Raw genomic sequence first — 16947 nt, 5'->3', positions numbered from 1 at the left:
TGGACTGGACTGGGTAACACTCTGTCACCATTTTAAAGCTGCTGTGGCATGGTAAAGAGAATACCCCTGACCTGATTCTCAATGAGGTCCACTCTCAAACTATGGTGCTGCACATATGTCTTGTCCTTGACAATTGTATATCAAGGATGATTCCCCTTTTCTCTTCCTCTGTGTGTGTGTGTGTGTGTGTGTGTGTGTGTGTGTGTGTGTGTGTGTGTCTAGTTACAGGTAACTGCCAAATTAATGGAAACGCGTGAGTAAATGAGGGATACAATGTACTGTATATTGAAAGTAGGGGCTTCCACAGTGGTGTGGTTCCTGAGTTAATTAAGGAATTAACTAATAGGATGACAATGCCCCCATCCACAGGGCACGAGTGGTCACGGAATGGTTTGATGAGCATTAAAGTGATGTAAACTAAATGCCATGGCCGTCTCAGTCACCAGATCTCAACCCATCTGAACACTTATGGGAGATTCTGGAGCAGCGCCTGAGACAGCTTTTACCACCAACAAAACACAAAATTATGGAATTTCTCGAGGAGGAATGGCGTCGCATCCCTCCAATACAGTTCCACAAACTTGTAGAATCTATGCCAAGGTGCATTGACGCTGTTCCGACTCATGGTGGCCCAACGCCCTATCAAGACACTTTATGTTGGTGTTTCCCTTATTTTGTCAGTTACATGTATATGACTGTGGGTGTGTTGTACGGCATGTTGCTGTTTTTTTTAGCTGAGGTTATTTCCAGACATTGAGGTTTGATTCTCCATTAACTGCAGCTGGTGCCTTGTCATTTGGACAGTGGAGCAGTCCCAGCCTTCCAGAATAGGGATGCGTGGGATGTTCCCATCCCGCTGAGGGATAAGGCTGCTGCCCACTAATTAGAGGGACTTGAGGAAAGTATAACATCAAGGAGACGACTGCTTCAATACATTACTGAGTAACGCAACAAAAAGGATGGTTATCCTTTTCTATTTTGGGAATCTATTCAAGATGGATGGTCGGTCACCACACTCACAGGGTGAATATTGCTGGCCTTTTGATAACAGAGGAGGGTTATTGTCTCTGGCCTCTATTGCCTGGATTACCATTTAGGAGAATACAATGCACTAATGGTGATGAACTGTGACGTGATCTGGACTGTGTTCCAATAAAAGTTTGGGGTACAGGTTTATGAAGAAAGGGAGATTGTGGCCTTCATGGTATGATATTGACATGTAGTTGGTTAAGTAGTGTGTATACATCTATTACAAAGAGGGAGGTATACACTCACCGGACAGTTTAGTAGGTACCTAAAAGGTGTCGGAAACATTTGTTGCGCATTGGCATCAAGGGACCTAATGTGTGGCAGGAAAACATTCCCCACACCAGTACACCAACGCCACCAGCCTGTACCAGGCCGGATAGACTCGTGCTGCTTACGCCAAACCCTGACTCTGTCATCATCATGATACAACAGAAACCGGGATTCGTCGGACCAGGCAATGTTTTCCCACTCCTCAATTGTCCAGTGTTGGGGATTGTGTAAACACTGGAGCCGCTTCTTTTGAGTTTTTAGCTGATAGGCGTGGAACCTGTTGTGATCGTCTGCTGCAATAGCCCATCCGTGACAAGGATCGACAAGTTGTGCGTTCCGAGATGCCGTTCTGCACACCAATGTTGTACTGGAGCCGTTATTTGTCTGCCTGTTAGCTTGCACGATTCTTGCCATTCTTCTTCGACCTCTCTCATGAACGAGATGTTTTCGCCCACCTGGACTGCCACTGGCTGGATATTTTTGTTTGTAGCACCATTCTCGGGAAAACCCTAGACACTGTCATGCGTGAAAATCCCAGGAGGGAAGCCATTCATGAGATACTGGATCCGGAGCGCCTGGCACCGACGATCATACCAAGACCCTTAGGTCACTTGTTTTGCCCATTCTAACGTTCAATTGAATAGTAACTGAATGCCTCGATGCCTGTCTGCCTGCTTTATATAGCAAGCCACGGACACGGGACTCACTGTCTGTGAACGGGGTGGTGTACCTAATAAACTGGCCAGTGAGTATAGCTTGAGAATCCCTGAGTCAAACAGACTGTGGGAATAGATGGTCTTTGAGGCATGGACCATCGCCTCATGTCGAGACCCAAAGAAACCACACCTAATCATGGTAGTCTGCAGCAATGCCCTATTAAATCACTACTGAAAACAACGTTGTTACTTAGGTATGCTGAACATTCTAGCAGAACCAGGACCTCTGGATGGGGAGAAGTTACTGTGTGGTGAACCACAGACCCCTGTGCAAATATACTCACATAAATCACTGGTGCAGTGATGAAAGAGGACACACACACACACACAGCAAGGTTCTGCATGGGACTGCGTGTTGTGGAGGAGAGGAAAGGAAAGGGGATCTTACCTCCATGGGAACCACCTGCATGAGAATGGCGAAGTTGGTGAGATGGTTACACAGACACACCGAGTAGGACATGTTCCCTCCGGACCGCACACAGCCCTCATTGGACCAAACACCCACCTTTGAACTGATGGAGGACAGACAGACAGACAGACAGACAGACAGACAGACAGACAGACAGACAGACAGACAGACAGACAGACAGACAGACAGACAGACAGTGAGTGAGTGAGTGAGTGAGTGAGTGAGTGAGTGAGTGAGTGAGTGAGTGAGTGAGTGAGTGAGTGGACAGAGACACATAGACACACAGGAGTTGAGACAGAGAGATTGTCAGACACATATGCAAGCACACACATAAACATGCCTGTCAAAATAGCAGGGATAATTCTACAATGGCACATACTCCCTAAACCGGATTATATTCTAGGTAAAACGATTATGTGGGAGGCCCTTTAACACATATGTTTTGCAGAATTAGATTTTGAATAGGGCTGTCAAATATTTCATTTTTTTTCATGAACCACAGAAGGAAGGGGACAGGAAGCATAATGAGTCCAAGTAAAACAGTCACAATTCACAATGATTTATAGCATTTAAACAGCCAAAACATTGGCTTATCAGATGGCAGTGTTTTTACTGAAGGTTGCACACTCCCTCCCTCAATATATATACTGTACCAAATGTATTGATGCTATGTATCAAGGATGTAATGTATATGATGATGATGTTTTGGGCAAAATGAGTTATTTCAGTGATAGACATGAAATAGATATATTTCAGTGTGCATATGTAAACCCAACCTGTAGTCGAGGAAGGCACAGTAGAGGAACACTTTGTTGCTTTGGTTTAAGGCTTGACCCTGCTGATCCCTGTTCTGAAAAAAGAAAACAATGTCCTAGTTTCACAGTTACAGCTCTACTTCACAAACCTCTATTGTGAGATGGGCATGTGTGACATTTTGATATTCTTTGGCATTTGTATCTTGTCAAAATCAAATCCCAAAGAAGACCTAATTTTATATTTCTGAACAGAATTCAGTTGAAGAACCACAAGTCCAGGTCTCCCTTGAAAAACAGGTTGTTTTACCTCAAGGAGACAACCTGGTAAAATAAATATTAAATAGAAAACAATTGACTTGATTGTATTAGTGAGTTGGTGTGATGGCCAACACTGGCTTTTGTTTACTCCCATAAACCAGAGCAACCTGTTAGGAAAGTGCATGTTACTGTAATCATCATGAGAGAGGCATGGGATCCTTTGGAAGCTTTGGAAATGAGCAGCTCTCTCGAAGACGGCTATCCATGACTCCAGTTGGCTCTCTCTTCATAAAATAAGCTTAACAACACCATTAAAGCTGTCTCGATGCGCTCCAAAAATAGCAATCTCTTTTGAATTTGGAAGAATGAACCACCTTTTTGTTTTGTGAAATCAAATAACAATGTCCCCTTCACTGGCATTGAGAGACCAATAAACATCTGAAGAAGACATCAGCTTAACAAGTTAGAGCAGAGGTGTCAAACTAATTGTGCCCCGGGGGCCGCATTTGGTCTTCAATGAGGTCCGGAGGGCTGCAATGAAAATTGGTAACTTTTCCTTGTGCCAAAAATTGTCCTCTATCCATCGTTTTTGGAACTGTCGATGCTCCCTGACTGTCTAGCGGGACACAGTCAAGAAACTGTATGAATGCACGTCCATTATCATATCTACACAGTTTAGATTTGGTTTTAGCCATTTTAAAGTAAAGTTGAAGTCGGAAGTTTACATACTGTACACCTTAGCCAAATATATTTAAACTCAGTTTTTCACAATTCCTGACATTTAATCCTAATAAAAAGTCCCTTTCTTAGGTCAGTTAGGATCACCACTTTATTTTAAGAATGTGAAATGTCAGAATAATAGTAGAGAGAATGATTTATTTCAGCTTTATTTCTTTCATCATATTCCCAGTGGGTCAGAAGTTTACATACACTCAATTAGTATTTGGTAGCATTGCCTTGAAATTGTTTAACTTGGGTCAAACGTTTCGGGGAGCCTTCCACAAGCTTCCCACAATAAGTTGGGTGAATTTTTGCCCATTCCTCCTGACAGAGCTGGTGTAACTGAGTCAGGTTTGTAGGCCTCCTTGCTCGCACATGCTTTTTCAGTTTTGCCCACTAATTTTCTATGGGATTGAGGTCAGGGCTTTGTGATGGCCACTCCAATACCTTGACTTTGTTGTCCTTAAGCCATTTTGCCACATCTTTGGAAGTATGCATGGGTTCATTGTCCATTTGGAAGACCCATTTGCGACCAAGCTTTAACTTCCTGACTGATGTCTTGAGATGTTGCTTCAATATATCGACATAATTATCCTTCCTCGTGATGCCATCTATTTTGTGAAGTGCACCAGTCCCTCCTGCAGCAAAGAACCCCCACAACATGATGCTGCCACCCCCGTGCTTCACGGTTGGGATGATGTTCTTCGGCTTGCAAGCCTCCCCCTTTTTCCTCCAAACATAATGATGGTCATTATGGCCAAACTGTTTTATTTTTGTTTCATCAGACCAGAGAACATTTCTCCAAAAAGTACGATCTTTGTCCCCATGTGCAGACTGTAGTCTGGCTTTTTTATGGCGTTTCTTGAGCAGTGGCTTCTTCCTTGCTGAGTGGCCTTTCAGGTTATGTCAATATAGGACTCGTTTTACTGTGGATATAGATACTTTTGAACCTGTTTCCTCCAGCATCTTCACAAGGTCCTTTGCTGTTGTTCTGGGATTGATTTGCACTTTTCGCACCAAAGTATGCTCATCTCTAGGAGACAGAACGCGTCTCCTTCCTGAGCGGTATGACGGCTGCGTGGTCCCATGGTGTTTATACTTGCGTACTATTGTTTGTACAGATGAACGTGGTACCTTCAGGCATTTGGAAATTGCTCCCAAGAATGAACCAGACTTGTGGAGGTCTACAATTTTTTTCTGAGGTCTTGACTGATTTCTTTTGATTTTCCAATGATGTTAAGCAAAGAGGCACTGAGTTTGAAGGTAGGCCTTGAAATACATCCACAGGTGCACCTACAATTGACTCAAATTATGTCAATTAGCCTATCAGAAGCTTCTAAAGCCATGACATCATTTTCTTTAATTTTCCAAGCTGTTTAAAGGCACAGTCAACTTAGTGTATGTAAACTTCTGACCCACTGGAATTGTGAAACAGTGAATTATAAGTGAAATAAACAATTGTTGGAAAAATTACTTGTGTCATGCACAAAGTAGATGTCCCAACCGACTTGCCAAAACTATAGTTTGTTTACAAGAAATTTGTGGAGTGGTTGAAAAACGAGTTTTAATGACTCCAACCTAAGTAAACTTCCGACTTCAACTGTATATTTAGTTTCTTTCCCCCCCCAATAAAAAAAAAATATAAAAGTCAATACACACACACATACATATATAAATATACATATACTGTATCTATATACATACATACATACATGCATACATACTGTCACGACTTCCGCTGAAGTCGGTCCCTCTCCTTGTTCGGGCGGTGTTCGACGGTCGACGTCACCGGCCTTCTAGCCACCGCCGATCCACTTTTCATTTTCCATTTGTTTTGTCTTTGTTTTACACACCTGAATTCAATCCCACAATTACTTGTTCAGTATTTAACCCTCTGTTCCCTCATGTTTTTTTGTGAGTGATTGTTTCTTGTATTTTCGGTCTGTCATGGTGTACGTGTATTTGTTACTTTGTTTAATTGATATTTAATAAGCTTACGTATCGGCCACACGGCCTTCGTCAGAGCTTTTGTGATTTTTTGAAAGTTGCACCCTTATGTAGACCTGGCCCCACCCACATCCGTTCTACACATCGAAGGGGGTTGGAGGCAAAGGAAAAACAAATAAGTGCTACCAAATATAACAATATGCATTTCATAAATATTACAAAACTGTATAAATAAGGCGTATTGAACACGTCTGTAAAATCTCAATGAGGACATAGCAAGTTTTCATTAGTCATTGGGTACATCATACGAAAAACGTCAGAATAATCTAGAAGAGACACATATTTCATGTTCAAATTCACAACATAACATACATAGGCATTTCATCATTAAGTCCTTTAGGAAATAATGTCTGGAGGGTGAAAATCCAAAAACATTCTATTTTACTCAGAGTATTATTAATATCTCCTCCCCTGTCTGATATCTTAACTTTCTCTATGCCACAAAATCTAAAGGTGGAAATGTCATGCTTCAGGTCATTGAAATGTACAGCGACTGGATAATCCCTGTCCTTTCTCCTGATTTAACTTTTATGTTCACTAATTCTCTGTTTGAGAGAGCGGGTGGTTTTACCGACATAACAGAGCCCACATGGACATTTAATAATGTAAATAACATGGGTGGTAGAACACGTAATAATGTCATTTATTTGGAACCGTTTTCCTGTGTGTGGGTGGCAGAAATATTCACACTTCATCATATTGTTGCACTGTGCGCATCCTCTGCATTTATAGCTACCATTTGGTAGAGGGCGTAAAATAGCTTGGCTAATTTTCTTTTGTGGCTGGCAGTTGGCACGAACCAATTTATAGCGTAAATTGCGACCTCTCCTATACACAATACGTGGTGGATATTTAAATTCAGCCGGCAAAGCTGGGTCCGATGATAAAATATGCCAGTGTTTCCTGACCACACCTCCCACTTTTCGCGAATTCAAAGTATATGTAGTTGTGAACATTACGGAGTGTTCTTTGGCTTTAGCGGGTCTTTTTTGTAGCAGTTCTTCTCATGTTTTTTCCAATGCCAAATTATGAGCTTCATCCACACATTGCCTCTTCTTAGAAACCTCATGCGCATCTCCGCTGCTTTTTCTAGATAGTCCTCTGTGGAGTGGCATATACGGCGCAGTCTAAAAAATTGGCTTCTTGGAAGTCCTCTTTTTAATGGCTCAGGGTGGAAGCTGTCATCCTGTAATAGAGTATTTCTGTCCGTTTCTTTTCTATACAGAGTTGTAAACAGGGTTCCATTTGATTTCTCAATCCACATATCGAGATAATGAACACGTTGAGTGTCACGTTCAATAGGGAATTTGAGATTAGGGTCAATGTCATTGAGTAGTGCCATAAAATCTGACAGTTCTTCTTCAGTTCCTTCCCACAAAAAATTTCTTCAATATATCGATACCACTTCAGGACTTTATTCAAAAATGGATTCTCGTTTTCATTATTAACAAAACGTTCTTCAAAAAGACCCATATAGAGGTTAGCATAGCTCGGAGCAAATGTAGAGCCCATCGATGTTCCATTCGTTTGGAGGTAGTATTCATCATCAAACCTGAAATAGTTATACGTCAAAACATATTCAGCCAACTCTAGAATGAAGTTTGTTGGTGGATATTCATTAGTATCTCTGTCTCCCAAATAGTGTGCTAGTGCTGCCAGCCCCCCCACATGGGAAATGCTGGTATATAGACTCTCGACATCTAATGTGACCAAAATACAGTCTTCTTTTAAACACGTTATTGGTGAGATCTTGTTTACGAAGTCTACGAAGTCTTTTACTTATGATGGCAATGATTGCACATGAGATTTAATAAAAGAGTCTACAGAGTTCGACAATGGCTCTAGCATTGAGCCTATTCCTGCAACCACTGGTCTGCCTGGATAGTTTCCTTGTTGTGTTTTAGGTTTGTGTAATTTCGGTAAAATGTATAAGCATGGACGTATGGCACATTTGCAGTAAAGATATTCATATTCAGGTTTTGAGATAAGGTTGTTTAATAGGGCTTGCTCCCGATTCAAGCATATACTGTATCCCTTTGGAACACCTGTGGGATCAACACTCAGTTTTCTATAGAAACGTTCATTGCTGAGTTGTCTCTGAATTTCTTCTTTATATTTTTCATAGTCTAAAACAACCACAGCACCCCCCTTGTCTGCAGGTTTTATAACCAAAGATGAATCTTTCATTAATTCATTGAGTGCCAGTTCTTCTGTTCTAGTGAGGTTCTTCTGAATGTGGTTTGTTTGTCTCGTATATACTGACATGGCTTCTTGTTCGACTAACCTACAATAGGTATTAATCGAGGAGTTGTTAACCATGGGACAGAATTTGCTTTTGGGCTTAAAATGGGTACCAGTTCTTTGATGTGTTACTAGGCCCGAATCAGTGTTTTGCGAAAACACATGCTTAAGTTTAATCTTGCGAAAGAATTTAAACAGATCTACTTTCGTATCGAAAGAGAGGCCCAGCATTTCCCAACATCCGTTCTACACATCGAAGGGGGTTGGAGGCAAAGGAAAAACAAATTTTGAATTTTGTATTACTTTGTTTAATTGACATTTTGAGTAAAAGTACTTTGATTACTCATATCTGCTGTCCTGCGCCTGACTCTCTACACCAGCTACACCTAGGACCCATTACACATACATACATACATACATACATACATACATACATACATACATACATACATACATACATACATACTAGAGGTCGACCGATTAATCGGAATGGCCGATTAATCGGGGCCGATTTCAAGTTTTCATAACAATCGGAAATCGGTATTTTTGGGCCCCGATTTGCCTATTTTATAAAAAAAATTAAATGTCACGCCCTGACCATAGTTTGCTTTGTATGTTTTATGTTTTGTTTGGTCAGGGTGTGATCTGAGTGGGCATTCTATGTTGTATGTCTGGTTTGTCTATTTCTATGTGTTTGGCCTGATATGGTTCTCAATCAGAGACAGGTGTTTTGCGTTGTCTCTGATTGGGAACCATATTTAGGTAGCCTGTTTTGTATTGTGGGTTGTGGGTGATTGTCTATGTTATGTTGCATGTTAGCACAGTGTCTATATAGCGGTCACGTTCGTCTTATTCGTTTTGTTGGTTTTTGTTTAAGTGTTCTTCATTAAAATATTGAAGAATGTATTCAAACCACGCTGCGCTTTGGTCCGCTTCTTACGACGGTCGTGACATTTATATATTCTTTTACACCTTTATTTGATCTTTATTTAACTAGGCAAGTCAGTTAAGAACACATTCTTATTTTCAATGACGGCCTAGGAACGTTCTGCCACAGAGTTTTAACATTGTCAGCTCGGGGGATCCAATCTTGCAACCTTACAGTTAACTAGTCCAATGCTCTAACACCTGATTACATTGCACTCCACGAGGAGCCTGCCTGTTACGCGAATGCAGTAAGCGAAGGTAAATTGCTAGCTAGCATTAAACTTATCTTATAAAAAACAATCAATCAATGACTGTCATTGCTCCAATGTATACTTAACCATAAACATCAATGCCTTTCTTAAAATCAATACACAAGTATATAATTTTAAACCTGCATATTTAGCTAAAATAAATCCAGGTTAGCAGGCAATATTAACCAGGTGAAATTGTGTCATTTCTCTTGCGTTCATTGCACGCAGAGTCAGGGTATATGCAACTCTTTGCGAACTAATTTGCCAGAATTTTACGTAATTATGACATAACATTGAAGGTTGTGCAATGTAACAGGAATATTTAGACTCATGGATGCCACCCGTTAGATAAAATACGGAACGGAATAAACGTTTTGTTTTCGAGGTGAGGTGATTAGTCAAAGGTATATGGTTTAGAGAGAAATAGTCGACGCGTTATAATTCCTGTAATAACTTGCGGCTGAACTTGAAAGGAGTTCCTTCGTTATTTTACCGTTCATGTCTTCCATAGAGAATGTCTTGATCAAATAAGGTCTGTGTTTCGCGGAGGAGCAGACTGACAGGGGACCATGCAGACAAGCTCTGCTTTCTGCACTACAACCAAAACTTCTTAACTGGGAATATTGAAGACCCATGAAAGCTGGTGGTTCGTTTTAACATATGTTCTCATGTTATTTGAGACTAAATTGATTTTATTTATGTATTATATTAAGTTAAAATAAAAGTGTTCATTGTTCATTCAGTATTGTTGCAATTGTCATTATTACAAAAATGTGTGTATGATATATATAAATATAAATACATATATATGTCTTTTTTAATTGGCTGATTAATCGGTATCGGCTTTTTTTGTCCTCTAATAATCGGAATCGGTATCGGCGTTGAAAAATCATAATCGGTCGACCTCTAATACATACATACATACATACATACATACATACATACATACATACATACATACATACATATACTTCAGAAAGTATTCATATCCCTTGACTTATTCCACATTTTGTTGTGTTACAGCCTGAATTCAAAATGGTTTAAAACACATGTTTCTCATCCTTCTACATACGATACCCCATTATGACGAAGTGAAAACATGTTTTTAGACATTTTTGCAAATTTATTGAAAATGAAATACAGAAATATCTATAAAATATTCACACACTGAGTCAATACTTTGTAGAAGCACCTTTGTCAGCGATTACAGCTATGAGTCTTTCTGAGTGTCTTGATCAAATAAGGTCTGTGTTTCGCGGAGGAGCAGACTGACAGGGGACCATGCAGACAAGCTCTGCTTTCTGCACTACAACCAAAACTTCTTAACTGGGAATATTGAAGACCCATGAAAGCTGGTGGTTCGTTTTAACATATGTTCTCATGTTATTTGAGACTAAATTGATTTTATTTATGTATTATATTAAGTTAAAATAAAAGTGTTCATTGTTCATTCAGTATTGTTGCAATTGTCATTATTACAAAAATGTGTGTATGATATATATAAATATAAATACATATATATGTCTTTTTTAATTGGCTGATTAATCGGTATCGGCTTTTTTTGTCCTCTAATAATCGGAATCGGTATCGGCGTTGAAAAATCATAATCGGTCGACCTCTAATACATACATACATACATACATACATACATACATACATACATACATACATACATACATACATACATACATACATATACTTCAGAAAGTATTCATATCCCTTGACTTATTCCACATTTTGTTGTGTTACAGCCTGAATTCAAAATGGTTTAAAACACATGTTTCTCATCCTTCTACATACGATACCCCATTATGACGAAGTGAAAACATGTTTTTAGACATTTTTGCAAATTTATTGAAAATGAAATACAGAAATATCTATAAAATATTCACACACTGAGTCAATACTTTGTAGAAGCACCTTTGTCAGCGATTACAGCTATGAGTCTTTCTGAGTAAGTCTCTGAGATTTCCACACCTGGATTGTGCAACATTTGCCCATTATTATTTTCTAAATTCTTCAAGCTCTGTCACATTGGTTGTTGATCATTGCTAGACAACCATTTTAAGTTCTTGCCATAGATTTTCAAGTAGATTCAAGTCAAAACTGTCACTGGCCACTCAGGAACATTCACTGTCTTCCTGGTAAGCAACTCCAGTGTAGATTTGGCCTTGTGTTTTAGGTTATTGTCCTGCTGAAAGGTGAATTAATCTCCCAGTGTCTAGTGGAAAGAAGACTGAACCAGGTATTCCTCTAGGATTTTGCCTGTGCTTGGCTCCATTACGTTTCTTTTTTATCCTGAAAAACTAACCAGTCCTTAATGATTACAAGCATATCTATAACTTGATCCAGCCACCACTATGTTTGAAAATATCGAGAGTGGTACGTACACATTAATGTGTTGTATTGGATTTGCCCCAAACATAACACTTTGTATTCAAGACAAAAAGTGAATTGCTTTGCCACATTTTTTGCAGTATTACTTTAGTGCCCTGTTGCAAACAGGATGCATGTTTTGGAATATTTTTTATTCTGTACAGACTTCCTTCTTTTCACTCTGTCAATTAGGTTAGTATTGTGGAGAAACTACAATTTTGTTGATCCATCCTCAGGTTTCTCCTATCACAGCCATGAAACTGTAACTGTTTTAAAGTCACCATTGGCTTCATGGTGAAATCCCTGAGCAGCTTTCTTCCTCTCCGGCAACTGAGCTCGGAAGGACACCTGTATCTTTGTAGTGACTGGGTGTAATTATACACCATCCAAAGTGTAATTAATACGTTTACCATGCTCAAAGGGATATTCAATGTCTGCTTTTTTATTTTTACCCATCTACCAATAGGTGCCCTTTTTGCGAGGCATTGGAAAACTTCCCTGATCTTTGTGGTTGAATCTGTGTTTGAAATTCACTGCTTTACTGAGGGACCTTACAGATAATTGTATGTGTGGGGTACAAAGATGAGGTAGTCATTCAAAAATCATGTTAAGTTATGCAACTTATTATGTGACTTGTTAAGCACATTTTTACTCCTGAAATGATTTAGGCTTGCCATAACAAAGGGGTTGAGTACCTATTGATTCAAGACATTTCAGATTTTAATTTTTAATACATTTGTAAAACATATTTTTTTTTTTTTTAAATACAGAATTCCACTTTGACATTATGGGGTATTGCTTGTACTGTAGACCGGTCACATAAAATAATCAATTTAAAATTCAAGCTGTAAAACAACAAAATGTGGAAAAAGTAAAGGGGTGTGAATACTTTCTGAAGGCACTATACAGTATATATATATACCATTTTTTTTTTACCCAAACCACCCAGGCCGTATTGGACACCCTGACGGGTTTGACACCCCCGAGCTAGATCATAATAAAGGCTCAGCCGCGCAGCAAAGGTGATTATTACATTGTGTGAGACTCCTTACTGTCATTTTATTTGATTATAACTCACTTTTTACATATAATTCCTTTAATCAGATTTAAATGGAGACCCCAGAGACAGTGAGCTAATGGTTAAAGGAATGTGGTAATTAGGGTCTGGCTATGGTTTCAGGTTCACCCTAACGCTCCATCCAATCTTTCTTCAACACAAAACTAAGTATTCATAGGCTGGCATGGTGTAACATCTACAGCAGACCCACCTTATTCCCTGGGTCTTAATGGAGAAATTAGATCAGAGTGTTGAGATGAACTGTCTCTATTCCCTTCTGGAAAAAGTGAGTGAGCGGGAGAGTGAATCTGACTGTGAGGCATGATGCCTTGTGCATGTGTCTGTTTCCTGGCCCTACCATACACTCTCTGCTTCATATTACCTTATAATGTTAGCTATGGGCCAAACTCGTGCCTTCATAGTATATATATTTTGTGTGTGATTTTCCCCTAACTCACACAATAGCTAAGTGCTCTTGTGCTGTCTGTACTTTGATCACCCTGTGTAGAGCAGTGTGCTGCTCACCTGAACATTGTGCTTTATCTACAGAAAGGACTCGTGTGTAGGACTGTGTGCTCCATAGACAGGCCTTGAGAGCAGCACACATGCAGCCCATCAGCATGGGAAACGTCTGTCTTTGACGAGGTGCGAGAGACCCTCTGGGAGAGTTTACAGGGCCCTGTGGGGTTTAATAACTCACTGGTTCTTGGTGGGTGTAAATAGAAGCAGATGGGAGGGTGAGGTACAACTAGGATCCATTCACAGTCCAGGAAGAGAAAGAACAATTATACACTGCCATCAGGCATTCCTTTACTCTGGAACATTTGTTCTCTTCTACCGCTGAAACTTTGATGCTATTATGTTAGAGAGAAAACTAGGGGACTAATTTTCCACATTGAGTGATTACGGAGAGGGAAAATGTTACAAGCTCTGACATGGACCAGACCCACGTTGAAAAGCACACTGACAAAACGGACAGTCACAGATGGGAGATGTGGTATTATTCAGTCACAATGTCTCTGTGGCGACACAGTGGTTGTTGTTCTGACATGTCCGTTGGGTGTTTCTGAGCCCATATCTGGGGAGAGTAGAGAGAGTGATGTGGAGTTGAGTCTCTCCTCAGTGTTAGAATGCAGAAAGAGAGTGAGAGAGAGAGAGAGATGTCATCTGGTCTGTGTGTGTGTGTGTGTGTGTGTGTGTGTGTGTGTGTGTGTGTGTGTGTGTGTGTGTGTGTGTGTGTGTGTGTGTGTGTGTGTGTGTGTGTGTGTGTGTGTGTGTGTGTGTGTGTGTGTCTGTGTGTGCGCGCCTGCCACTGCTCCCTCGTCTCCCTGGTGCCCTGCAGCCTCGCCGTCTGCCAGGAAAGAGAGCTCCGCTCCATCAATTTATTAACAACAGAGGGCTAGCAGAATTAGCCTTGGAAATCACTTCAAACCTCATCTGAGGAAGAGAAAGAGAGCGGAGGAGAGAGAAAGACAGAGACAGAGAAACAGTCAGAGAGAAAGAGACAGAGAACGGAGGAGAGATCGAAAGACAGAGACTGAAAGGCAGATTGAGTGAAAAAAGAAGAGAATGAGACTGCCAGAGGGAGGCAGAGAATAAGTGACAGAGTGAGAGTGAGAGAAAGGGAGTAAGAGACACAGATAGTAGTAAACTACTGTAGTTCCCCTCTCTCTTTCCTCAGAGATCATTAAATGACTAGTGAAGAAAGCAGTTTGTCTCAACTGTTCTGTCAACCCACTAGGCCTACATCACAAACAATGAGAGACCAGTGACATCCATCTAATCATTGAATCAGGGCATACAATATAGTATGGATCGAAAATCCTGCAGCTCAGTAAGGAGTATAGTTAATGATTATGCAACTCTTTAAGGGTGAACGGGGTATTTTTCAGCTGCCATGACATCATGACAACACGCCTATCATGTGGCAGCATGTTGCATAACAACATTTGGGGGAGATTCGTAGGGAGTATTATGCTTCAGGGATGAGTGGCATATGCTGGTGATTAACGAAGAGCCCCCCCCCCCCCCATCTGTCGTCATGGTGAAAGAATGGCCCTCCACGTCTGCCCTGCCAACAGGATAAATACCGGCTACATTCTGATATGTCTATTCTGGTCATATGAACAAATGTTGTGCTTTAGCTAGTTAATGTCAATGCAAAGCTTGACGTCTTTGAAGACAATCTCACAATGTCCATGGACAGAATGACGAGGTAAAAATACAAACTATCACACATAACATCTGCATATAAGCCCCCTACATGACATACCCACCAAACTCTTCGAGCTCCTCTCTGTACTGCGGCATCTTTCAGACCTCCCAATGATTGCCAGAGCTGGATGTCAAGCCCTCTCTGTGGTTGAACTAACCTTCCCAACCACTGACAGGACACGCCTTCTCAAATCCAAAGACATCAGACTATTCCAGGCCAAATTGAATACTAGCTTTGGACAGCTGGTTCTAAGACGGAAAAAATAAAGCGCAGAAAAAGAGGGAAGGGCGTATGGATGGTGGCTCACTCTCATGTGGACCTCTTGTAGGCTTCAATGCAGTGATTCTGACACATTGATACAGGAATACTGTATATACTGTACAGCAACCATGACACTACCTATCCATCAAAACTAAGCCCAACACCACCATATGTTCTCTAACGTACAGCCAAATAGCGGACTAACACACAAACTCCCTCTACACACTGTCCAGCTCTACCACACTAACCCACATTCTCTGGGCTGGCATTGCTAGTCTGTAGTAAGACTTATTTCAAATGCAATGCAGTCTAAATAAATATTGTGGACAATACATTTACAGCCATTTTTATCTCAATATCAAATCAATTCTGGTTAACAATTAAGTACCTTACTGTGATTGTTTTAAATGAAAATGGTCACAAGCAAAGAACAATTTCTCAATAAATAATTTTGCTAGGACTGTCTGGGAGTGGTCTAAGTGGGGCGGGGAAATCTAAAACTAGCTGTTGTTAGCAGAGAGGTTTGAAACTCTCTTTCTTATTGGTCTATTAACTAATTTACCACCTGGTGATGTCACCAGACAGGCCAAAACTCCATCCCACAAAAACAGGCTGAAATTTCAGGCAGTCTAATCAAACAGTTCTTACACTATAAGGACAACATCATTTTCAAAATGTTCACAGTATTATTCCAAAATCATAGTGGGGAAATATATATAAAACACAGAAAAATCACGTTTTTGACAGTTTTTGACACAGATGGAGAGAGACAGGGTGTAATTTAGAATTACTCTGAGGTGTGTGGTGTGGGACAGATACAATCTTCAGCCACTGAAAACTAGTCTAACAGCACAACCGTCTGCAGAGACAATGAGAGCATTGAAACTCAAACTACATCAGCTACACCATTACACCAAAAAAACATGAATGAACTTCCTTTGTTGCCTTAGTATTTTAATAAACAGGAGAGTTCAGGTAGAGCTAAACCCGGTGTCTGGTTCCACTATATAACATGTAGAAAGTGCAAACATATGCATCTCCCCATGGCAACAATTACTGTAGTTAAAATTAGCCACAAAAGGAAACACTTTATTGCTCTATGTCTGGGACAGGCACACAGAGGTGCAGTGAAACACTATCCAGTCCAGCAGGCACAATGGACCAAAGCACTCAGCACAGCAGGTTAGGATCACAGCAGATCTTTAGTCACACATCACTGACTTGGGATCTGTTATGATATTATTTCAGACTGGGATCCACTTTTAATTGGTGGGTCTGAGCTAACCCCAGGACAGTTTGGGCTTAATAAACCGGTAATATTGCTATGATATGAAGCTCCATGGTGTCAGACACACCAACTAATTTAGAGGATGTGGAGGAACGGTTAGTGCCATCCGGAATCCTTGGGATGTCCCTACCCTAACCCCTACCCTAAATCCTAACCCCTACCCTTAT

At 40.5% G+C, this 16947-nt stretch overlaps 1 protein-coding gene across 2 annotated transcripts in view; it reads right to left on the bottom strand.

Annotated features, from left to right (window-relative positions):
* LOC139545497 (adhesion G-protein coupled receptor D1-like) overlaps window positions 1–16947 on the bottom strand; it is a 50605-nt gene that overhangs the window by 11529 nt on the left and 22129 nt on the right. For both annotated transcript variants that reach the window (XM_071353321.1, XM_071353322.1), the window contains 2 exons: window positions 3201–3274; window positions 2404–2527 (listed from right to left, as the gene is read on the bottom strand). In XM_071353321.1, the coding sequence (XP_071209422.1) occupies window positions 2404–2527; window positions 3201–3274 (198 nt within the window). The remainder of the gene's footprint in view (window positions 1–2403; window positions 2528–3200; window positions 3275–16947) is intronic.

The sequence above is a fragment of the Salvelinus alpinus genome, chromosome 19 (assembly GCF_045679555.1).
Source record: "Salvelinus alpinus chromosome 19, SLU_Salpinus.1, whole genome shotgun sequence".
Taxonomy (NCBI): Eukaryota; Metazoa; Chordata; class Actinopteri; order Salmoniformes; family Salmonidae; genus Salvelinus; species Salvelinus alpinus.
This window is presented reverse-complemented; position numbering and strand designations above follow the sequence as displayed.